The following is a 25,640-nucleotide window of genomic DNA, read 5'->3' on the forward strand; positions in this document are numbered from 1 at the left end:
TCTGTTAGTAACAATGTTGTCACTCTTGGATAGTAACAATGTTTTCGCTCTTCTTATGCAATCCATTGATGACATTTTACCTTATATCAAAAAACTGAAACTTATTATTTATTTTTTTTCTGATATTGGGTGCCCGATTCGGATAAATCATTTGGGTATCTGAGAGTTTCAATCCAGTTTCGTTTTCGGATAATTTGGTTTGGTTTCTCAGTTCCGGTTTTTGCTATAATATGCAAGTGGATGAAATAAAAAGAAAAAAGAAAGTCTAAGAAACAAAATCATGGAGGCACAATACCTTGCCCAATCGAAATTTGGGCCGAGTATATGGGCTGATACATATCTTTTTCTGACCACAGAAGTCCTCCTTTTCTCTGACCACAAAGCAAAGGAAGCGTCTTGGTGGTTGGTGGTTTATCTGCAAAAAAAGAAGAAGAAGATATGCCTGGGATTCGCGGACCTTCAGATTACTCGCAGGAACCATCTCGTGACCCTAGTCTCAAAATCAACGCAAAGGCAAGCCCTCCTCCTTTCTTATTTTGTTTCTGATCTGCTATTCATTCGATTTTGGGGGTGATGCGATGACAGGAGCCCTTCAATGCCGAACCACCTCGCTCCGCCTTAGTTTCATCTTACGTCACTCCCGTCCACCTTTTCTACAAGCGAAACCATGGCCCCATTCCCATCATCGATCACATCGACAAGTCACTCATCTCTTTCTCTCCATCTTCGGTTTCTTTTCCAACTTTTGTCTGAATCTGGATCTTTGTTTCCACTTAGCAGCTACTACGTGTCCGTCACCGGATTGATCGATAACCCAACAAAGCTCTTCATCAAAGATATCATGTCCCTGCCCAAGTACAATGTCACTGCTACTCTACAGTGTGCGGGTAACAGAAGAACTGCTATGAGCAAAGTCAGGAATGTTAGAGGGGTTGGTTGGGATGTTTCTGCCATTGGCAACGGTTTGTTTTTCTTTCTCTCTCCAGACTCTCTTTTTTTTTTATAATGCAAAGACTGTATAATAATAGTACTTGCCTTTCAGCTGTGTGGGGCGGGGCCAAATTGGCCGATGTTCTTGAGCTTTTGGGGATTCCAAAGCTCACTAGCTCCACCGGTTTAGGTGGCAGACATGTTGAGTTTGTCAGTGTTGATCGCTGCAAGGTATTTATATATATACACCTTCCCTTTCATCTTTAGTTTATGCGTTTGGTTTTGATTTGATTCGTGCTCTATCTAGGAGGAGAATGGTGGGCCTTACAAGGCGTCAATCCCTCTTAACCAAGCCACAAATCCTGAAGCCGATGTTCTACTCGCTTATGAGATGAATGGAGAGGTTTTTATATCTCCCTTTCTCTTTTTTCATTGCTCAGAGATTTTTGTTGATTAAATGTTTTTTTTTTCCTTCTTGTTTGAAGATCCTGAACAGGGATCACGGATATCCGTTAAGGCTGGTTGTCCCGGGTGTGATTGGTGCTCGTTCCGTCAAATGGCTTGATTCCATCAATGTACTCGCCGGAGAATGCCAGGTCTGTGTCTCAGCATGCATCCCCCTGTGTTTTTAGCAAATCAGAAACTGCTCTAAAGGATCACAATGTTGTAGGGTTTTTTCATGCAAAAAGATTACAAAATGTTCCCTCCTTCTGTCAATTGGGACAATATCGACTGGTCCTCAAGGAGGCCCCAAATGGATTTCCCTGTTCAGGTATACAATATTCCCTTTTGAATTTGGTTTGACTATAGAATTATAAACCGAGCATTATTTTCTTTGGACCACCACCAAATATATCTTATCTCATGGTTATGGTGTGAACAGAGTGCAATCTGCTCTTTGGAGGACGTGCAAATGGTGAAGCCTGGAAAGGTGAGAACTTTGAAGTCATTTCCCAACTAATCTCATCTGACCAATGCAGGAGCAAATTGAGTTGTAATATTTGGGTTTTTTTTGCAGGTAAGCATCAAAGGATATGCGGTTTCTGGAGGTGGGCGAGGGATCGAGCGAGTGGATATATCAATGGATGGAGGCAAAAGCTGGGTGGAAGCTTCTAGAACACAGAAACCAGGGAAGGATTACATCTCTGAACACAACTCCAGCGACAAATGGGCGTGGGTGTTGTTTGAAGCCACTATTGATGTCTCCCAGAGTACCACCGAGGTCATCGCCAAAGCGGTAAAAAAGCCTCTCTCTCAGATAATAATAATAGTGAATTATTCTCGTATAATAATTATGGGAATTGTGGGGTAGGTGGATTCGGCGGCCAATGTTCAGCCGGAAAATGTGGAGTCAGTGTGGAACCTAAGAGGGGTGCTCAATACATCGTGGCACCGTGTCCTTCTCCGTCTTGGCCACTCTAACTTGTAGATCATCAAGTTACCCACCGCTTTGTCTGTCTCTGTCCTCTCCTTTTACCTCTTTTTCGGTTTCAAAAACTATATATGAGGTTCCTGTGGATATGTGAGCAAAAGTTTGGGTTTAGTTTAATAAGTGAGAAAACTCACATGTGAATGTGATTACTCTTTAGCTTTTGGTCATCGTCGGGTGCATTATAAGCCACTGTTTAAAAATTGCGATGCAGTATTGTTGTTGTTATAATAAATGTGCATGGAATCATATGGTTGACCACATAATGTATGCTCCTTGATTGATTCACTCTCCACTCTCCTCTTATTATATTGAAGATTCATGTGGGGTCATATATATACCTTGTGGGATAAACGAAGAATTATATACACATAAAATATGAAATCATGTTGTGATGTTGTCCTAGTCAGATTCTAATCTGGTATGCAATCAATTGCTTTTCTTCCAAGGTTTCTAAGTACATTTTCTTTCATAGAGTTCCTTTTCAAGCCAGAAAGATTATAACCTCAAGATCGGTAAACAAGAAATAAATGATCTTGAGACTTTTCCACTGGTCACAAACATCACATAACAAGAAGAAGAAAAAAGCAAGAAACTTTGTTCACTTCTTTGAAGATGATGATTCCGGCTCTTTCCACGCCGCTTGCCATTGCTTGTCATACAACGTTGTCTCTTCAAACAAACCCTGGAGTTTGTCTAAATCTTCATTCTTGCGGATGAAAAGAACTCCAGCTACAGCCACAAACAAGAGTGTTTTGTAGAAGAAATTACCCATTTGATCAACAAGTCCTACTCCGGTAAGGCTATCAACAAAGTAAGACATGAAGAACCCTATCATCGCAGCACGACCTATAAGACAATACCCACCAAGAAGAAAAAACAAACAAACTTGAGATCATGTTTAGTAGCAAAGTTACACAATATCATTATTGAGTTATACCATTGAGGAGTTCAGCTTCTGGTAGGTGATACCGCTTCATCCAAGCCCACCATGGAATAATGGAGGTATCGAACAGAACAGGCTCGTCGTTAGTAGTTGTTTCCGGGCTGTCTTCAAGCCACTTTCTCCTCTTTGCCTCTACACATTATACAACAACCCTATAACGTATTACAAAACCAAAACAAGGAGCTTTTGTAGTAAGTAACAGAGCACACTTAACCAGAAACGATTACAGAATCCCAATCGGTTTTGCCTTCTTTCTCGAACTGTTTCAGATCCCATGTTCCATTAACCCACTTCGCATCCTGAAACTTGATCTCCGTCGTGGTAGTTGTCAAATCAGTCTCGTCAGAGGAGCTTTCCGTCCGAGATTTAACCGGAACTTCCTCTTTAGCGGGAGACACAGGCTTTGGAATCTCCACGGTGGTTGCAGAGACTGTAGCAGACGTGCCGTTGTCGGAGGAGGAGGCTCGAGTGAGGGAGAAGAGAGAGAGGCGCTTGGTGGAGAGGAGAGTGAGTGAGATCTTGGGGGTGAGAGTAGAGTTTTGAAGCGGAGAAGAGATCGGCTGGGAGCATAACGCCATTGATAGGGACATTTGCTGCTTGCTCACACACTCTGTATTACTGTCTCTCTCTCTCTCTCTCTCTGTTTTCAGTTAGTTCGAATGTGTGGTTTGAAATGAACTTCGAAGGAAGTGAAAGAGATGTTATCGTTAATCGCTTCGAATGTATGTCGTTTTCGTTTTTTTTGTTTGCTTACTGAAACTACGTGACGTTTTTGTGTTCTGGTGAAATCGAGATTATCAATGGACTTCATATATATGAACTAGAAGTCCATTTCAATTTCGCCTTCGGCCCAAAGAGAAGCAGAAACCATACTTACCAAAACACAAAATTTATATGGATTTTTTTTTAATAACTTAAGGTTTTTAAAATTTTAAAGAAAGACGTCAAAAAAGTCATTATACTTTTTTGCACTGTTATTTTAAATATTCATTTGATATTATATCATAAAATATAAAAGTTATTATATTGATAATTTGTAGGGAAAATTTTACTTTTACACTTTGTTTAGTACCACTATTTATATATACACTTAGAAGGAGAACATTTTCAGAAATACTTCAATCATTAATAGGCAAAAGACAAGAATAATCCTCTCACAATTATAACCTCGTTTCCTATCTCTTTCTCTCTCGAGAGAAAGCTTCGAACGGCAACGCGACGACGGCGACGAGATCGAGCGACGACGGCGACGAGATCGAGCGACGACGGTGACGAAATCGAGCGACGATGACGAGGTCAAGTGTATCCTCTCTCATGCACGAAGCGAACGCGATCGAGTGACGACGGCGAGATCGAGCGACGACGAGATCGATAAAGAATCACAACTTGTAAGTAATTTTCTCAGATTTTGTTGTTTCGATCTAAGAGAAAGAGTTATCTATTAATAGTCGGATCTAAGATAAAGATTTCCGATAGTGAACATTAAGTTTTTGAAAATTTATAACTCTTTATAAATCTAAGTTTTAGGACGACGGCGATTCTAACAACGGCGACACTCACGACGGCCACTCTCACGACGACGACGAGAAAAGGTCTTCTCTCTCACTAGTCACGACGTCTCTCTGGAAAGAGCATCCGGTGACGACGAATAACAATCACACTACACGATTCAAAATCTCATCTCAAAAATGTCGTCTTCTCTTCACGATTCTCCTCTTCACGATTAAGATTCTCCTCTTCACGATTCTCATCTTCATGATTCTCATCTTCACGATTCTCTACAAGTAAGTTCCTAAATTTGGGTATCTTTTTGTTTGTTTGAAGTCATTTTTTGAATTTGTTATTTATGTTACAAGAAAACAGAAGAGGATTGGTTGAGGATTGTCATGTTCCTAGTTAGATCTAAGAGAAAGAGTATCGATAGTGAACATTGAGTTTTTTTGAAAATTTATAAGCCTTTATAAATGTGGGTTTCAAGTAATTATACGATGCGTGAACTCAAGAAGTGTTGTCTTGTATTGCAGTTGGATAGCAACGAGTTTTGCACAACCTTGAGATTGTCTGGGAGGGTTTATGAAGCTGTAGAACCACTAGATAATCTCAAAGCGATAATCCATCACTCAAAGATTGATTATGTCGAGAAGGCAAAAGATATATTAGGAAAAGAAGAGTTCTCTATCTCACATTGGGAGCATTTTGAAGGTGGTTAAAAGGAATAGAGTTCAATTTTCAGAAGAGTTGATCCATTTTCTAATGCAGCGAAGAGTATTGACGCAAGGAGAGGATCTCTGGTTTACTTTCTCGGACCAGCCTATGAGGTTTTCACTAAGGGAATTTCATCTGACAACATGCTTACGTTATGAGGAAGATCAAACAATAACAGAGTCGCAGTTCAAAATAATGAAGAAGCCATACCTTTAGATACTGGGCAAAAATGATAAGTTTACGGTGAGAACGTTGTATGAAATGTTTAAAGAGAAACCACGAAGCATGCCAACACTAGAAAGATTATCCCTTGGAACAGCAATAATCACAGAAGCGGTAGTTATGGCAGAAAACCCGAGTTCTAAAATCCCGAGAGACAGGTTGCAGCGTTATATGAACTATCGCTTACCCAAGATGGCTTGGGGTAAAACTGCTTATAGCATCTTGATGAGAGGTGTAAAAAGTTTGAGTGCAAGTTCCTGGACAGGAGATAGTTATGAAGTGAGTGGTTTTGCGCTAGCCATAAATTTTTGGGCAATGTCATCAGTAAATGTGCTTGGTAAATCTTTGGGAAAACCATGCGAGACATCCTCTTCTTCAGATCCGTTGTGTCTACATTGGGACTCAACAAGAACTCCGACAATAACTGAAGTGTTAGAGCTGAAGAAGATAAACAATGTGAGTTTTTATAAACGTCTATAAATATATTCGTATTGTATTATTTGAAAAGTGGATTTTTAGGCACTCCTTGAAAAGGTCCACAAATCAGTGTTTTGTAGGGATTGTAAATGTGACGTGTGTTTATAAAATATTGTAAATGTAGTTTTATAGGGATTTATAAATTAATATATATGAGGTTTACAGAGATTTGTTTTATTTATTATACAGGTTGAGGTTAGCACAGTGATTGGATTGGCTGAGGAATACAAACATTTGGTGGGGGCAACACATAGTGACGATGCTGACTTTCACAGTGTTGTGAAACTAGTTCAACAAGGATACAAAATGAGGAGAAGCGATTGGGAGAAAAGTTTTGTGGATATGTTTGTTGCAACAGAAGATATATGTCAACAATGCAAGAAAAAAGACGAAGATGCAGAGCATGGTGAAGATCTGAACCATAGTGAAGATGAAGGGGAAAAGAAAGATGAAGAGGAAAAGACATATGAAGAGGAAAATAAAGATGAAGAGGAAAAGACAGATGAAGAGGAAAATAAAGATGAAGAGTATCAAAAGGATAAGGAGCAAAGGAAAGATAAAGATCATTCCATGTCTAACAGCGAGAAACTTGATAAGCTAATCCAAATGGTTCGTGATTTGGATAAGCGAGTAGTAGTGATCCAGAATGTTTTAGGAGTTAAGGTAACCAATTGAATTTTACCAAGCACTTATCAAATTTCACATGTTATTTCTCTCTAACGATTTCACTTGTTTTTTTTGAAGTTTAATGACGGTTCACCAAACAAAGAAGATTGTGAGAATGAAGCTAGTTCTGGTGATAGAAGAAGTGCACAAGATTACGAAAATGAAGAAGATACAATTGATGAAGAAGCAAACTCTGGTGATAAAAAAAGTGCACCAGATGGTGAAAATGAAGAAGATACAATTGCCGAAGAAGCAAACTCTGGGGATGGAAGAAGTGCATTAGATGATGAAAATGAAGAAGAGATATGTGATGAAGAAGCGAAATCTGGTACATGGCATCTAAGGGAAGAAGAGAATATTCTTGGGGAAAATGAGACTACACAAAAAAATCACTCAAGACGAAGACACATAAAAACTTGAATTAGAAAGTTGCTTGAAACAAACGTCGCAGGTATGAATCTAAAATATGATATAAAGGTTTATAAATATTTTGATTTAGTGCTTGGAAAATTGAATTTCTTATTTCTTTTGTAGGTTACGTCGCCTACTCCAAACTTTGATACAAGGGTACACAATTAATATATTTTATAAGGCCTTGTAAAAGTTTAATGTATATAGCATAAACATCTAATTTTCAAATATTTTGTTTGAAGGTTTCATCGCCTACTCCAACATTTACGTCTCCTAAGTTTGATCTCCTTTCTCAAAAAAGTCATAGTGGAAAGGGTACAAATGAGGTATTTTATAAAGCTTTATAAACTATTTCATGATCGATAAGGCCTCTTAAACAATTATATAAAAACGATTTGCATGAATCAGGTTCTTATGAGAGATGTTTGTGAGATTCCTGTTTTCCAACCTCTAATGAAAATTAAAAAGAGATTGGTACAACAAGACAGTCAGGTTTGTTTTCCAAACTTTGTGAGTATTGATTTATTTTATAGACATAATAACCCTTTGTAAAAACTATTTTTTTTTGTCTGTAGGTAAACGAAGATGTTGAGCCTCCACTTCAAAAGAAGTTTAAAGCTGATACAGATAATGTTCCACTAAGAAGAAGTGAAAGAGGTCAAATACCATCCATTCATACACAACCACCGTTTACAGGAGCAATGAAGAAACATCTGATTCTTCATCCCTTTGAGCCAGTTGATAAAACAAGAAAAGAAAATATGAGAGAATGGAAAATGTCAAACAAAAAAAAGTAAGTTTTATTTTATAAGAAACTATAAATTTCATGAGGTGAAACTAGATACCTACATAAAAAGTATGAGTGTCCAATGTAGGAAACTGAGAATCAATCAAGAGATAGTAACCGTAAAGTGGTTTTCGGATATTGAAACTCCGGGAAAAAAGCTTTCAAAAACGGTTAGACTATATGTGAACAAAAATTCTTTATAATCCCTTATAAATTTATATTAATCTTATTTATAAAACTATATGATCGCTTTTCTGAGTATTTGTTATTTTTGTCTCAGCATATTGAAGCAGGTTTTGAGTTGCTGAAACTGAGACAGATAAACAATCCAGATTTGTTTCTGAACAAAACTGCCTTAGTTGTTGGAGTGAAGTATCTTGAAAAAATAGATGAGCTTTATGGTGAGTTTTTAGATGAAAAGAAAGGTTTCCAATTTGGAACAGGCTTTGACAAGTACAACATAGAGAAGAATATCAACTTATTCTATTTGGCTATTGCAGTAGCAGATAAGTATTGGCTTGGAGTTGTAGTCAACTTGTAGAAGAGAAGTATCACATCATTCAATTGTGCAGCAATGAAGTTCACAGATGCGAGTTTGGTCCCTTACGTTAATGCATATGCGATGGCTCTCCCATTCATGATTCGCAACTTCTTCAAAGATGTCAGCATGGATACTAGCAAGTTCGATAAAAATTGTATCTGAAGGTTTCCCACAGGTAACATCTTTATAACTGCTTATAAATCTTCATGTTAGATTTGTATCATAGATCAAATAACTTATATTATAATTTATCTGCTATGTTCTTAAGACTAATATAATACTAACACAATTTTGTTTCAGGTTCTTAAAATAGAAGACAGTGGAGTTTATGCATTGAAGCTGATAGAGTGCCATGCAATGCGTATAGTGGACTTGACAAAGCTGAGTGAAGAAAAAATTGCAATCATCCGAGAAAAGTTGGTGGTTGATATCTTCTCAGAATTACAATGAGTACTAATGTGGGAATGAACAAAAAATTTATCACTTGCTTATAGTTATGTGTGAACAACTATCTGTTTTATGCGTGTTTGGTAAACTTTGTTTGTAGAATTCTGAGTATTATGAGTTTATGACTTGGATTTGTGGCTTTGCTTTAATTTAGAAAGTTAAATGGTAAATTTGTATTTCAGTAGCTTTATAACACATTATTAAAAATAGTTTATAACCTCTTATAAAATCAAAACAAAATGGTTTATTACAAAATTTATATCTTAGTAGCTTTATAAGACCTTATTAAAACTGGTTTTTTACCTCTTGTAAAATCAAATGAGTTTAAGATATATAATGGAGTATTTAAAAGTTATAAAGATTTATAAATCTCTGAAAATTAATTTATAAAGGTCTATAACTAATATAGAAAGGCTTATAAATCGTTTTTCAAGAGCTCATCAGTTCATAAACAAAAAAGAATTAAGGTTTATAAAGTCGTATAAACAACCAAAATGATTTATAAATCTGTACAAGATAAAAATAAGGGCGTATAAATTTATATAAGATAAAAAATAAAACTGGTTTTTTACCTCTTGTAATATCAATCGAGTTTAGGATATATAAAGGCATATTTAAAAGTTATAAAAACTTATAAATATATAAAAATTAATTTATGAAGGTCTATAACTAATATAGAAAGGCTTATAAATCAGTTTACAATATTTATATACTAAAATAATGATATGTAAACACCAATAGTAGAAAACGTGCTAACTGTAACGCGTATGTGATATGGTCTAGTGGTAAGTTGAGGTTACTTTAAATTTCAGTTTAGAAAGAATCCCGGGTTCAACCCAAGACCTCAACAATTTATCTGTTTTTTATCATTTACCAAAGGGATGGCAAAACAGTAAATTTAACTCTTCTCACGCCACGTCTTCATCCTCTCCACTACGACACGTTTGTTTTGCTTTCTTGTTTTCTTTCCTTTTTTCATCCTTTTCTATGTCCGTAAATTCCAAGAAGAAGAATCAACACAACGATCTTCCCCATTTTGAATCATTATCGTGGCAAAGGTAATTGAGTTTCATCTTCAATTTTGAATCAACAATCTAAATTGAATTGAATTTTTGTTTGGAACCTAATTGATTGACTTAAAATCCCAATCTGTTTCAGTTTCAGTTCCAATTCAACTTGAATCGATTTTAGCAAAAGTTAATTCAAGTACATTCTCTGTATTCTCTTTTGACTTTTTATATTCAATTTAGATCAAATTGAAATTTCTCTTTGCTTTTGTATATACACTCCAAAATCGAATTGAATTTTTGTATGGAACCTAATTGATTTATCTAAAATCTCATTTTGTTTCAGTTTGTTGGATGCATGTCATTCATTTGATCTTTATTCAACTTCTTTCCTTATTTTCTTGATTTTTTTTTTGTGCTCTGCATTTCCGATTCCTTTTCAGGAGTAACCAATGGAGAAGAATTTGAAGAAAAAAGGAAAAATTTTGTCTATTGCCAAAGATTGTGAATTAGAAGTATCTCTTCAAGAAGATGGGTTCAAAGGTTCTTGGTTTAGAGCTATCCTCGAGCAAAATCCGACGAGAGTGAAAGGGAAAAAGCTTCGGGTTTGTTACAAAACTTTGTTCAACGAAGACGGTGTAAATCCTTGCAAGGAAACTATTGAACGATGTTTTATTCGGCCGGTCCCGCCAGAATGTCTGAATGAGGGTGTCGTATTCAAGGAAGGGTCGGTGGTGGATGCTTATTTTAATAATGGTTGGTGGACTGGTCTTATCGTAGTTGAAAGGCCAGATGGTAGTTTTTTTGGTTTACTTTGATGATCCACCAAACATAATGAGATTCATCAGAAGCCAACTGAGACCTCATGCTAATTGGATCGGCTCCGAATGGGTCAAAAGCAAAAACAAGGTATAGTTTTCTTTGTATGTTTTAAGTTCTAAAATTTTGAATTGTTGAGGGCTTTAGCTTATATATGATTGTTTTGGAATTGAAGGTATTGAGTCAACACATGTTTAGAACAGGGAAGTTGGTCGAAATGACCCCTGAAATTAGTGAAAGTGAAAAAGAAAAAATTTGGGTCTGAGAATTAGTAATTACAGAGATTCAAGGGGGTTATAGAAGAAATTTTTTGATCAAAAGATGTACAATCTCACAAAATTCGAGTGATAAAGCGGAAGGAAAACATTCAATAGTTGATATTTGCAAAATCATGCCATCTCCTCCTCGAGATCTTTGTGCAGAGTACAATCTGAACGACTATGTTGAAGTGGTTGTTACACATGGGTGGCGCAAAGGTCGAGTGACGGAAATTCTCCTTGAAAACAATTACAAAGTGTATTTCACTGCCACAAAAGAGGATGATTTTTAATTATACTGAGATTAAGCTGTCAATGGAATGGCTAGATGGTGGTAGTTGGATTCGGCACATGAGGTATTTTCTCACACATAAGTTGTATTCATTTTTGGTGTAATTTAAAATCTTCCTACACCTTTTTTCAGAGAGAATTTGAAAATAATGCTGCCACACCAATCAGACCCGCTCAAGAGAGCCCTAGTAACACACTTGTTTTAGAATCCAATGAAGATGATACGGTGAATGATGATGCCACTGAAATCAAATCCTCTCGAGAGAGCCACAATAACACTTCTTTTTTAGAAGCCACTGAGACTGAAACACAAAACCATGAACCCGTAGATGTAAGTTTTAAACTATCACCCCCTTGTGTGTTGTCCATAGGCATATTTTTCTTATCGTTAAACTATATGTTTTTACTAATGAATGATGTGTAGGGAGTGGAGTTACCATTACCTCATGAATCAGATGATATGATGGATGATGTAGCCACTCCAATCATAGACCCTCAAGAGATACCACGAGGTAAAATGTAAATTAGGATTTATAAAGGCCTATAAATAATTTATAAAGACTTACAAATCGATATATTCTAATTTATAAAGTCCAATAAATAATTTATAAGAGCATATAAATAGTTTACAAGGGCTTCTAAATCTATATTAAAAATTTGACAATTATTTTATAATGATTTATGAACATTTATGAAATAAGTTATAAGGTAATATATAAAGGCCTATAAATAATTTAAAAAGATTTATAAATGTGTATAAAATGATTTACAAATTTTTGCCAATAATTAATTTATAAAGACTTATGAATTTATATATAATAATTTATAAAGCCCAATAAATAATTTATAAGAGCATATAAATACTTTACAAGAGCTTGTAAATCTATAATAGTTTATAAAACCATAGTATTGTTTTCTAAGCATTAAACCATATATATAACTGAGCCTTAAACATTGATAATCAAAATTGGGCTTTAAACATTGATAATCAACATTGGGCCTTAAAAATAAAACCGTCACAATTAAGGGTAAAAAGACGGGACCTTTCATCGTCTTCCTCCGTTCGCGTCTGTTCCGATACAAATCCACAACCGCATCTTTTGATCTGTTTTTATATTCCGCCGTTCTCCATTTCTTTGATTACAAAAACCTACTTTTCAATGGTGGTTTTCAATTACCATCGATTTCTCTTAATTCCGGTAATGTTATTGGTTCTTCTTGGCGATTCTTCTTCTCGCTCTGTGTTGCAGGCTGGAAATCAGGGATGGCAAAATGGTTGATGGAAGCTTGATGGATCGACCAAAGATATGATCGGATGGGCGATATGATGGAATGCAAGTTATGATCCTGAAAACAAATGCAAAAACAAATGAGATATGATTTCTAATATGATAAAACAAGATAAATAAAGATAGATATGATGGAATTAGGCTGCTGGTCGTGTGACACTCTCAGCCTAATCAGTTGATGATTGAAGTGGATTGAGATGGTGCTTTGCTTGCTGGATGTGTATCACTCTCAAGCTTGGCAAACGAATTGGAATGGAAGGATGGGGGATTGAGGACGCCACAAGACTCTATGGAAAGGAGCCTTGATAAGTCAAGGTGCTTTGGAGTTGCTTCACACAAACTCAAAAGACTTAGAACAATAGTTTTAAGAAAACTAGAAAAACTGAATAATTTTTATTACTTTAAAAATGGGGTGATTTACAATGAAACAAAGACTAGAGCTTTATAGGCTCGACCAAGGACTCTCTAACAGTCATAAAATGACATAAGGAAAGAATTAAAATCGAAATAATAAACTTGGAAGCAAAGGAATTGATGGCTCCTTGAAAACTAGCCGTTGGAGGCTTAATGATGAGAATCTTGGCCAAATGAATGTAGATGGTGTCCTCCTTGTATCTGGACGGTTTGAGGGGGTAAGTGAGCTTCCTGGGAATCTTCTTAATGGTCTGGAAGGTGCTGATGTCGTGCATAGACTGAAGGAAAAGGAGCTGTTGGAGTTTTAATGCTTGAGACTCCAAATAAGGCAGTTTGGTGATAATGGGGATCTTCTTATTCCTATGTGGGCTGGTGCATGGGATGAAGTTGTAGAACTCTTCTGGCTCGTGTATATTGTCTCCTGGATGTCTTGGTTTTGTCTGGACGTCGTCTGGTTCTCCTGGTTGGATTGGAATTGCTTGGAAAGGATCAAATCGAAAGATTGTCCAATCTTTCCATAAATAGCTCCGGTTGGGTGTAAGTGATTCTCCATTGAACCAACTGATCTCCTGGGTTCTGGTGCAGAAAAGGACTTCTGGAATACCTCCTGATTGGTTAAGATGATCTCCTGGTTCCCATAAATAGCTCTGGGTCGAACCAAGTTGAATTGGTTGGAGACTTTCCATAGATGACGTCGGTTTGGCCGGTTCTGGGGAATTGATCATAACTCCTAATTTCCGTGGCCATTTCTCCTGATATTGGGCTTTCTGGAAATATGATAACCTCCTCTTGACTCCTATAATGGGTTTTTCTTCAAGCCGCTCCTTAATTGAGCTTGAATCTTCTTCTAAAGTCGGGTACTCGCAGATGGACGGGCTGGGAAACTTCTGACTTGTAAAATTCATAACTTCTTGCTCCGTGAATATTTTGGCTCGATTTCAATTGGGATGGACTCCTTCTTGAGTTTAAAATACAATAAAATTGGTTTCATGTTGAAAGTCCTTCTGGTTGTAGAGATATATGCCTTGGACTGAACCTCGGTCGCTGGTACCTCCTAGATGGCCGGTTTGGACGGTTTGGTGAGACTCTGGTTGGACCATGGATTTCGTGACCACAACATCCCCTCCCTTTTGACAAGGTTTTGACCTTGAAACTATGTAACCTGCACCAAGATAGAGCAAGTCAGATTTCATCCTCTTTTGAGATTCTAAAACCTTACCTTGAAACTGTTTCGGTTTGGGAATGGAATTTGTATCAGGTGGTTCTCCTTTGAGAAAATAGGAATGGATCACGCTTCTGCTCTGGACATGGTCATTTCTTATCTTCTGGAGTGGATGGTCCTTCAAATTTTTGGTGGCCACGTTTCTGATCATCTTTGGAGTTGATCCTCCTAGCAACATAAGATAATCTGGTGGGATTTCTTTGAAGCTTTCTTCCTTGCAACCTGAAAAATTCTCAACATTCTGGATAAAAAGCAAGTGCATTATATCTGTCATTGAAATATTAAGAACATGCTTATCTAAAAGGAATCTTACCATAGGTTTTGGAACTTGGACAATGGATTGTTCAGATTTCGGTTTCCACTTAGAAGTGGGTTCATGGCTGAGCTTAGGGTCCGGTTCTTTCTTTGGAACTACAATAAGCTTATAGCTTTCATTTGTTCTACCTGTACCAAGAACACACACGTCAGTACTAGTATCCAAAGGTGGTGTTTGAAACTTACCTTGGTGGGATACTTTTATGACCGGTTTTGCTTCTTTAAGCAACATGGACTGCATTGTGTCTTGAACCATCTTCTGGTCTATCACAGGTGTGGCGCCTGGTGGCTCCTCTCCTTTGAATTCATGCTCCTTAGTTCCTTGGCTGGATGCCTCTTCTTTCTTTGGGTTTGAAATCTCATCATTCCTTGGACTTAAATCATGAACAAATTCAACAAGGACTTTGAGATCGTGTCTTTCTTGACTTCAGGACCTGTCTTATCATCCTTGGACAAAGACAAGTGACTCATAACAGTGGAAGATGATTTATAAACAAATTTATCAAGTATAGGACTTACCTTGGCCTTTTCTTGAAAAATGTTTGTCTGATTTTTCTTTGTGTCTAGCCAATGTGTCTTGGCTGACAAAGTTCTTCTTCTCCATGGCCTTTGGGACCTCATAAGGCTGGTATTGATCATATAAAACCTTGGACCTCTTGTTTGGTCGAATCTGGTCTTGGTGGATTAAGCTTCTATGGCTTTGTTGTGGCATCATTTTCTTTGCCTCTTTGGAACCATGAGTTGGATACCTCCTTGGATAAAGTTCCTGGATTTCAGAACTTGTAAAATCTGGTGCAAACTCATATCTCATGACTTCCTCAAGAGCTCTCCATGTTTTGATAGTTGGCGCATTGTAAAACCGCCTATCATCTTCTTCTTGTACCCACCATTTAAAGGCTTCTTCTCTAAGTTGATCAATAGCATAAGCTAGCCTTTCTTTCCTCAGGATGTTGTTAAAGTGAAACCATTCATCAAGGTTCCTCTCCCATCTAAGATAACCTCTTTTTCCTGAAAATTTAAAGAGTTCAATTTTATCAGCAAAAGAGTTATAATCAAACCGAGAATTAACAACATGATTGTTGTGGGTTTTAGAAGTTGGAGTTTGATTGATCCTTGAAGGATCTGGTGGCTTGGGTTCGACATATACAGCCCCTGGTACATCTCCAAATCTCCTTTCTCCTTCAAGTGTACGTTGGCCTAGTGCCTTGTTTCTTTTCTCCAGCTGAGAAATCTGATCTTTTTCACCCATCATAGCAGCCAATAGCTGTTTTTGAGAGGCCAATAAGGCTTGACTTTGTGCTAATTCTTCCATTTCTTCCTGCAAACAATCACAAAGATCAAGTGAAGAATACGGAATTTATAGTCGGATCAGAATAAGAACCAAAAGGCAAGCTAATTAAAACTAAACCGAAAAAATATGCAATGTTGAACTGGAATGAAATAAATTATGCAAAAATGATTTTTCTTTTGGTTTTCTTAATGCAAATCTCGAAATGAAAGAGTAATAAATGACAATTAACAAAAATGAAAAGAAAATATGGAAAGCAAACTGATGCTGAATTTTTTTTTGTGAATTTTCTTTGGATGAAATGCAACAATTAAATATGCAAATGATATAAACTAAAGCTTAAAAATATTTTCTTTTTCTTTTCTGATGCAATCACGAAATGGACAAGTAGAAATGGTATGAAACAATAACTAGCATGATTTCTTTTGGCTCTGAATTTATGAATGCAAATGAAAAGGAATCAAATTCAAAACAGAAATGTTTATGGAATTTTCTTTTATGGAAACTAATGAATGCAAACACTTTCTTTTGGGATTTTCGATTTTTAAATGAATCAAACAAAACTTTTTCTTTTCTTTTTCGTGGCTTTAAAGTATGATGAACAGCAAGAACAAAAATATGCAGAAACAAAACTTGAAACAAAAAGAAACAGTTTTTTAATGGATTTTCGGTTTATGAATGGAAAAAGAAATGCAAGCAAGTATGAGATGCAAGGATAGATATCACCTGAGTCAGGAGCTTAAGCTCTGATACCAAATGTTGCAGGCTGGAAATCAGGGATGGCAAAATGGTTGATGGAAGCTTGATGGATCGACCAAAGATATGATCGGATGGGCGATATGATGGAATGCAAGTTATTATCCTGAAAACAAATGCAAAAACAAATGAGATATGATTTCTAATATGATAAAACAAGATAAATAAAGATAGATAGGATGGAATTAGGCTGCTGGTCGTGTGACACTCTCAGCCTAATCAGTTGATGATTGAAGTGGATTGAGATGGTGCTTTGCTTGCTGGATGTGTATCACTCTCAAGCTTGGCAAACGAATTGGAATGGAAGGATGGGGGATTGAGGACGCCACAAGACTCTATGGAAAGGAGCCTTGATAAGTCAAGGTGCTTTGGAGTTGCTTCACACAAACTCAAAAGACTTAGAACAATAGTTTTAAGAAAACTAGAAAAACTGAATAATTCTTATTACTTTAAAAATGGGGTGATTTACAATGAAACAAAGACTAGAGCTTTATAGGCTCGACCAAGGACTCTCTAACAGTCATAAAATGACATAAGGAAAGAATTAAAATCGAAATAATAAACTTGGAAGCAAAGGAATTGATGGCTCCTTGAAAACTAGCCGTTGGAGGCTTAATGATGAGAATCTTGGCCAAATGAATGTAGATGGTGTCCTCCTTGTATCTGGACGGTTTGAGGGGGTAAGTGAGCTTCCTGGGAATCTTATTAATGGTCTGGAAGGTGCTGATGTCGTGCATAGACTGAAGGAAAAAGAGCTGTTGGAGTTTTAAGGCTTGAGACTCCAAATAAGGCAGTTTGGTGATAATGGGGATCTTCTTATTCCTATGTGGGCTGGTGCATGGGATGAAGTTGTAGAACTCTTCTGGCTCGTGTATATTATCTCCTGGATGTCTTGGTTTTGTCTGGACGTCGTCTGGTTCTCCTGGTTGGATTGGAATTGCTTGGAAAGGATCAAACCGAAAGATTGTCCAATCTTTCCATAAATAGCTCCGATTGGGTTTAAGTGATTCTCCATTGAACCAACTGATCTCCTGGGTTCTGGTGCAGCAAAGGACTTCTGGAATACCTCCTGATTGGTTAAGATGATCTCCTGGTTCCCATAAATAGCTCTGGGTCGAACCAAGTTGAATTGGTTGGAGACTTTCCATAGATGACGTCGGTTTGGCCAGTTCTGGGGAATTGATCATAACTCCTAATTTCCGTGGCCATTTCTCCTGATATTGGGCTTTCTGGAAAGCTGATAAACTCCTCTTGACTCCTATAATGGTATTTTCTTCAGGCCGCTCCTTAATTGAGCTTGAATCTTCTTCTAAAGTCGGGTACTCGCAAATGGACGGGCTGGGAAACTTCTGACTTGTAAAATTCATAACTTCTTGCTCCGTGAATATTTTGGCTCGATTCCAATTGGGATGAACTCCTTCTTGAGTTTAAAATCCAATAAAATTGGTTTCATGTTGAAATTCCTTCTGGTTGTAGAGATATACGCCTTGGACTGAACCTCGGTCGCTGGTACCTCCTAGATGGCCGGTTTGGACGGTTTGGTGAGACTCTGGTTGAACCATGGATTTCGTGACCACAACACTCTGCCTATAATAGATGTGTAATTGATATTAGTGTTATATTTGACTAATTTTGTTAGAGGTTGTGGCCTTTAGGTTTAGTATGTCGTAACTTGGAATAGAGTAGATTAGGGTTTTTTGTCATTTGCGATATATTTCATTGCTAGTTCTTTCGTTATTGATGTGGTTCATCAATTTTAGATTGATATATTATGATTTACAAGTGTTGATAAACAAAACTTTTATAAGTCATTATAAAACATATCTTTGACATTACCATTTTGAATTGTTTCAGGTGAAAGGATGAGTAAATCTGATGATAAGATTGCTTTGCCAAAAAGAATATCCGAACCTGGTACAAATGGAGGCGTATTGGATAGAATTAACAAGCGCTCCAACCTGAAGTTGGTTGGTACAGTTGAAAACGTTTTGGGCAGAGAATTCAATAAGCTTGAAGATTCATTCTTGGCTCCGGTAATTAAGATGGGAAGGAGGCAGAAGTATATGGTGTTTTCAAGGCATTTGATTCATCACTTACTCTTAAGGAGAATAGATATAGGCAAGAAGGGTTTTTGGTTTTCTTTTGGAGAACAACTAATGAGATTTTTTCTAAGAGAATTCCACTTGGCAACGGGTCTGCCTTGTGTTGTTGACAAAGATGAAGAGGAAGTGGAGACTTCAAAAACAAAAAAACAAAAAGAAAGACCCATGGATGAAGAAGAATCAAACTTTAAACACCTTGCTTAATCTACTTGTGAAAAAGAGTACAAAGCTTACTGCTGATCAGAGATTAAGGTTGGGAGCTACAATCCTTGTGGAAGGGATATTAATGGCAAGCAATCCAGTGACAAATATACCAGAAGAGCTTCTGCTTAGAGCTAGAAATTTCAAAGAGTTTTGCAAGTATCCCTGGGGGAATTTGGCCTTTGATTATTTACGGAAAGAAGTGGAGAGCTTTACCTATACAAAGTTGACGGAGAAAGATCAATATGCGATTTGTGGCTTTATATATCCACTTCAGCTATGGGCGTTATCTTCTGTGAATCAACCAGGCACGTTCTTTGGTATTAGGAATGATGAAATTCAGTTTCCCTTGTGCTTGCATTGGATAGAAACCAAATCGCTTACTATTGAAGAGGTTAACAGATTCGACAAAATGGAGGAGGTAACCTTTTATAATGTTTTATAAAACTGTTTTAATCTTTGCATTCTTCTTTTATCGATTGTTTGACCATATGCAAACACTTGTCAGGTTGATGTCAAATGTATCTTTGGAGATCCCGAATTGCATAACGACTTGGTTGAAGATGTTGACAGTGAATTTGGAAGAGTTGTCGATCTTGTCAAAAGAGGATATCGTTTGAAGAGACAAGATTGGCTTAATGGAAGTGTCGACATTGCTGTTGCTGAAGCTGAAGTGGACGAAAATAATTCTGCTCCTGGGATTGATGCAACTGGTCAAGAAAAGATTGAATTCCTCACTAAGATGGTAGTGTCTCTTGAAGAAAAAGTGAAGTACCTTGAAGGTCTTTTGAACATTCGTGGAGAAACAGTGAAGGTAAATTATTTTCTATATTTGTTTCGTGTTGTAAATGAAAAGAAAGATTCATATGCTTCTAACTTGTAACAGGAAACTGAGAAGTCAAAAGAAACTGAAGCCGACACAAAAACCAAGGTTTGTTATCTATAACGTCTCCATATTCTTAATACAATGTGTGTGTGCTCACATATAATTTTCCAGGTATATGGACAGAATGCCGATTATGAATTTGATGAAACAGAATTTTTACAAAATTATATAGATGCCAAAAGACAGGAAATCGCTAAGGTTATTGTGTTTTTGATATTTTATAAGACTGTTATTAAATTCGAAATTGGTAAGCTATTTTTTTGTCTTGTAATATTAGGGAAAGAAGAATGGTGTAAGACCTCCACGTGAAGTAGATCATCAAGATGAAGATGATATAGAAGTCGAACACGGGGCTAAAGAAAGTGACACATCAAAAGTCAATGAAGTAAGCTTTTTTATAACCCTTTATAAATTGAACAACCGTTTTAGAATTATAAATCATTACAAATATGCAATTTTTTTTTTTAAATATGAACAGCCACAAGAAGAAAATGAACACCACGAAGAAGATGATACAGAAGTCGATGTGGACGACAGTGCTAAAGGGAATGAAAATTCAGAAACAAATAAAGTAAGCTGATTTATAAATCTTTATAAACTGATCAATCGTTTTAAATTTATAAATCATTATAAAAATGTAATCCTTTTATTGAAATAGGGACAAACACAAGAGGAAGAGGAACAACAACAAGAAGATGACACAGAAGTCAATGCAGATGTCGACGTCGGTGCTAAAGAGAGTGAAAATTCAGAAACCAATGAAGTAAGCTGATTTATAAGTCCTTATAAACTAATTGACTTTTAAAATGTTTAATATACTCTATGTAAATTTTTTTATTGTGTCATCAAAATTGAAGGATGGAGAAGTAAATGAGGATGCATTTAAAAAGCCCGTGAAGGTTACAAAGAAACGTGGAAGAGGAAATAAGGTAAATATCTTCGTGTATAATGGTTTATAAAATGTTCTTTCAAATTTCATAGACTACATTCAATTATCATTTCTGATTTACAAAAGCTGTTATTAAATTCGAAATTGCTAAGTTAATTTTTTGTCTTGTAATATTAGGGAAAGAAGAAAAGTGTAAAACCTCCACGTGAAGTACAACAACAAGTAGAAGATGATGCAGAAATCGGTGCTAAAGAGAGTGAAAATCCAGAAACCAATGAAGTAAGCTGATTTATATGTCTTTATAAACTGATTGACTTTATAAACTGATTGACTCTATGTAACTTTTCTTATTGTGTCATCAAAATTGAAGGATGGAGAAATGAATGAGGATGCATCTAAAAAGCCCCTGAAGGTTACAAAGAAACGTGGAAGAGGAAATAAGGTAAATATCTCTCTGTGTATAATGGTTTATAAAATGTTTTTTCTGATTATCATTTCTGATTTATAAAGGCTGTTATTAAATTCGAAATTGCTAAGTTATTTTTTTCTCTTGTAATATTAGGGAATGAAGAAAGGTGTAACACCCCCACGTGAAGTACAACAACAAGTAGAAGATGATGCAGATGTGGACGTCGGTGCTAAGTTGATTTATAAGTCTTTATAAACTGATTGACTTTTTAAATGTTTAATATACTCTGTAACTTTTCTTATTGTGTCATCAAAACTGAAGGATGAAGAAGTAAATGAAGATGCATTTAAAAAGCCCGTGAAGGGTACAAAGAAACGTGGAAGAGAAACTAAGGTAAATATCTCTCTGTGTATAATGGTTTATAAAATGTTCTTTCTGATTATCATTTCTGATTTATAAAGGCTGTTATTAAATTCGAAATTGCTAAGTTATTTTTTTGTCTTGTAATATTAGGGAATGAAGAAAGGTGTAGCACCCCCACGTGAAGTACAACAACAAGTAGAATATGATGCAGAAGTCGATGCTAAAGAAAGTGAAAATCCAAAAACCAATGAAGTAAGCTGATTTATAAGTCTTTATAAACTGATTGACTTTTTAAATGTTTAGTATACTCTATGTAACTTCACTTATTGTGTCATTAAAATTGAAGGATGGAGAAGTGAATGAGGATGCATCTAAAAAGCACGTGAAGTTTACAAAGAAATGTGAAAGAGTAACTAAGGTAAATATCTCTCTGTGTATAATGGTTTATAAAATGTTCTTTCAAATTTCATTGACTACATCCAATTATCATTTCTGATTTTCTTAATTCTTATGCATATAAAGGAACCTAACGTTGACACCTCCAAATCAAAAAGACAAAAAAAAACAAGAAGATTCAGCTGCTGATGCGATAGGACGTGTATTGGAAGATCTGAAAAAAACCGATTAGAAGCATCGCGAATTTGAAGAAATGAAGCTCTTTCAGTTTTTTTAGTGCTTTTAACTAATATCAATGAAACTTTTTCAGTTTTAGTGTTATCTTTTATTGACGTCTTCAATGAGGAAAATCTTTTGGCGTGTACCTTAATCCTCCATGATGAGGAAAATATCTTTTGGTTTGTACCTTAATCCTTTGATAAGGAAAGTATTTTATTTATGTTCATGCAGGTATGCTAAGATATCAAAAGAAGATATAATTTCTGCAATTAATCTGAATCCTAATGTTTTATAAAGGGTGGTTAGTGTAACCACACATTTCCTATAATAAGTAACATAATTTCTATTAGACGCCTGTAAACTTTATAAAGCATTATAAAATGATAAATGTAATAATAAAATGTTCCCCAAAAGCTATGCGATTCCAATTCTCTCTTATAACATCATATAAAAATAATCAATTGCACACAAGTTTTTATATTACTCTGTTATCAAATAGACACTACACAACTACCTTTGTTGTGACCTTTCTGTCCACATCTGCTACATTTGTAAGACTTGTGTGATATTTTAGATATGGGCCGATATTTTCCATACTCCCAGGAACTTGGTATCCTCTTTTTTTTCCTCATGCCACTAGGAAAACGTGTAGATGGAGGGCGACAGACAAACGAAGCTACATGGTGAGGAATATCCCAATATGCTTTATCGCCAACAGAATATATACTCTCTGAATATGCTAGTGTAAACCTAATAAGAAAATTAAGAGAATTAGGAAAAAGTAAAACCAAGAAAGAAAAATGAAAAAGAAGTGTTGTAAAACAATGTTTATAAAACCTTATAAATTCGATCAATTATATAAACATTTCTAAACGTGGTAATGTATTACCACAATGACTGAGAGAACGCACCTTTCATTGGAGAAAAAATCATCGACATAATCATTTTCATGCTTGTTTCCAGCCTTTGCAGCGACAATTGCATGAGCACAAGGAAACTTCTCAACATCAAACACAAAGCATGAACAATGCCTTGTTTGAAAATTCACCACTTGATCTCTTGTATCTCCCTTAACCTCAAACTCTGAATCATTGATTTTGGAAACTTCGAGAAAGCGAGACGTAAAATCATATAGCTCTTTCATCTTGTTCCCCACATCGAACGTGACAGGGTGCATGTGACGAACTCCTTGCTCACGTCGTTCAGTGAACCACCTAGTCATTATCATCCTAATAGTGTCAAAAAGACAGACTATTGGATACTCACGACTCACTTTCAGCAAAGAATTTATAGATTCGACCAAGTTTGACGTCATGATGTTGAAGCGATTAGCAGGAGAATAAGCTTGGGACCACTTCCTGAAGTCTGCTTTACGAAGATAATCTGCTAATACAATGTCGGATGCCTCAATCTCATGAAAATAGCAATCAAAATCATCCTTGGTGTAGGCATAAGCAGCTTCAACAACCAAAGGGACAAGTGTTGAACTCTTGAAATTGTCCTGGACATTCTTTTCAAAATGAAAGACGCAGATTCCATGGTGAGCAAACGGATAATGTTGTAAAAGAGCGTTTTCAATAGAGGTTGCACGATCAGAGACAAAAACCAAATCCTCTTCATCAGGAATGATGGTTTTCAAACATTTCATAAACCAACTCCATGAGGCATCATTCTCAGAATCAACTATAGCAAAAGCTATAGGATACAAGTGAAAATTACCATCTTGTGCTGTGGCAGCAAGTAGAGTCCCTTTATACTTTGCTTTCAGATGGGCACCATCAACAGAAAGTACCTTCCTCATCAACTTAAACCCTCTAGTAGATGGACCAAGCGACAAAAATAGGTATTTGAATTTCCCAACAGAATCAACTTTGATAAAAGTCACAAAACCTGGATTCTTTTCTTTTATCATGTGAAACTAGCTGGGCAAAGCTTCATAACTATCATCAGGAGTACCCCTAGCTATATCTTGGCCGTGCTCTTGAGACCTCCAAGCCTTTGAATATGAAATCACAACACCATGATCTTTTCTAGCTTTTTCCATGATCTGTTTAGGTTTCAGCCCAATCTTTCCTCCTTCATAATGATTGCTGACCATAGTTCCCAACAGTTTCGCAGTAGCTTGCCGATGACTAACACTTCTCAGAGAAGTGTCACAAGTATGTTTAGATACATAATGGCGAACAAAAAAACTTTGAGATCCTTTAACTGATTTTGCACGAAAACTCCAACTGCATCTTTCATCCACGCAACTAAGAACATAACGTGTTTTGTCTGAATATTCTGTGTGGAACTCAAAGCGTTTGCTAACTGTATGCAACCTCAACTTTCTGCTCATTTCCTTTTTGTCCTTGAAAAAATTCCCGCAGAACAAATCATCATCATCATCACATTGATTTGTTAAACAAATTGGAGACAATATATCAGAATGGGAATGTGAATCTTCTCCCATGCTTTCTCTACCACGTCTACTAGAAAAAGATGTCAATTTTGACTTTCCAGACCCATATCACTACAAGAAAACACGCCGAATTCCGACGGAGGTTCCGATGGACATCAACGTCGTCGGACATTTGTGACGGATTACTGACCAATTTCCGACCAAATCCAAAAAAATGAAGTCGTCGGAATTCCGTCGGCCATTTCCGACGGAATTCCGACGAAACAAGGGTCGTCGGAATTTTCCGACGACTTTTCGACGACATTCCGATAAAAAATGTAACCGTTGTAGTCGTCGGAAGTTCGTCGGTATATTCCGACGAATTTCCGACGACATTCCGATTAACAGTAAAGTCTTCGAAATTCCGTCGGTATTTTCCGACGAATTTCCGACGAACCATGTAACCGTTGCCGACAAATATATATGACCGTTGTATAGCCGTTTGAGATTGGACAATACCGACGGAATTCCGACAGACTGCTTTACATCCGTCGGAATTTCGTCGGAAAGTCGTCGGAGGGCCGTAAGCAATTTCCTATAAATACAACCCCTCCTCATTCAACTCATTCACACTTCATTCTCTCTTCATTCTCTTTAGTCATAACAATTCCGTGAAAATCATGTCTTCAGAAGTTTATTATCGTTCGTGGATGGATAAACCTCATTTGGATCCGAACACCAATTTGCTTACGGAAGAATACGTTCAAGGGATTGGAGAATTCATGAGGCTTGTTCAACAGCAACCGGATGCAAAAAGTGGTATGTTAAGATGTCTCTGCTCTTCTTGCAATAATAATAAGGTTATAAAAGAATTTGATGTTTGGACTCATTTGTATATGAAAGGGTTTTCACGTAATTATAAAGTTTGGTACCTTCATGGGGAAACTGGTTATGAATATGGTAGTACTAGCGAACCTCAGCCTGTTAGTGAACTTCAGCCTGATATTAGGTTAGAAGAATCTAGAATGGATTTAGATTATGGTGTAGGTACTGACCAGATGGTACATGATCATTAT

At 36.5% G+C, this 25,640-nt stretch overlaps 4 protein-coding genes across 4 annotated transcripts; 2 read left to right on the plus strand and 2 right to left on the minus strand.

The window, feature by feature from the left end:
• The first annotated feature begins 292 nt into the window (after positions 1 to 292).
• LOC106381876 (sulfite oxidase) lies at positions 293 to 2,608 on the plus strand. The gene is made up of 10 exons (XM_013821817.3): positions 293 to 513; positions 586 to 701; positions 781 to 962; positions 1,043 to 1,161; positions 1,238 to 1,333; positions 1,416 to 1,526; positions 1,601 to 1,702; positions 1,814 to 1,861; positions 1,949 to 2,167; positions 2,243 to 2,608. Exons 1-10 carry the CDS (start codon positions 439 to 441, stop codon positions 2,357 to 2,359), a joined length of 1,185 nt encoding a protein of 394 aa, XP_013677271.1. The 5' UTR covers positions 293 to 438; the 3' UTR covers positions 2,360 to 2,608.
• Positions 2,609 to 2,778: 170 nt separating this feature from the next.
• On the minus strand, positions 2,779 to 3,986 carry BNAC02G33160D (light-harvesting complex-like protein 3 isotype 2, chloroplastic). Its single transcript, XM_013821818.3, has 3 exons — positions 3,520 to 3,986; positions 3,300 to 3,437; positions 2,779 to 3,208 (listed from the first exon to the last, which is right to left on the minus strand). The coding sequence occupies exons 1-3, from the start codon at positions 3,893 to 3,895 to the stop codon at positions 2,961 to 2,963; spliced, it is 762 nt and encodes a 253-aa protein (XP_013677272.1). The 5' UTR covers positions 3,896 to 3,986; the 3' UTR covers positions 2,779 to 2,960.
• A 14,253-nt stretch (positions 3,987 to 18,239) lies between these two features.
• On the plus strand, positions 18,240 to 22,281 carry LOC106379697 (kinesin-like protein KIF21A). The gene is made up of 17 exons (XM_048749152.1): positions 18,240 to 18,255; positions 18,574 to 18,752; positions 19,042 to 19,443; positions 19,531 to 19,836; positions 19,909 to 19,953; positions 20,020 to 20,106; positions 20,186 to 20,293; positions 20,387 to 20,479; positions 20,567 to 20,671; positions 20,766 to 20,837; positions 20,975 to 21,076; positions 21,168 to 21,239; positions 21,360 to 21,428; positions 21,528 to 21,599; positions 21,720 to 21,821; positions 21,916 to 21,987; positions 22,276 to 22,281. The coding sequence occupies exons 1-17, from the start codon at positions 18,240 to 18,242 to the stop codon at positions 22,279 to 22,281; spliced, it is 1,908 nt and encodes a 635-aa protein (XP_048605109.1).
• Positions 22,282 to 23,052: 771 nt separating this feature from the next.
• On the minus strand, positions 23,053 to 23,985 carry LOC106378485. The gene has a single exon (XM_013818602.2). It carries the CDS (start codon positions 23,983 to 23,985, stop codon positions 23,053 to 23,055), a length of 933 nt encoding a protein of 310 aa, XP_013674056.2.
• Between the last annotated feature and the right edge of the window lie 1,655 nt (positions 23,986 to 25,640).

The sequence above is a fragment of the Brassica napus genome, chromosome C2 (assembly GCF_020379485.1).
Source record: "Brassica napus cultivar Da-Ae chromosome C2, Da-Ae, whole genome shotgun sequence".
Classification (NCBI taxonomy): domain Eukaryota; kingdom Viridiplantae; phylum Streptophyta; class Magnoliopsida; order Brassicales; family Brassicaceae; genus Brassica; species Brassica napus.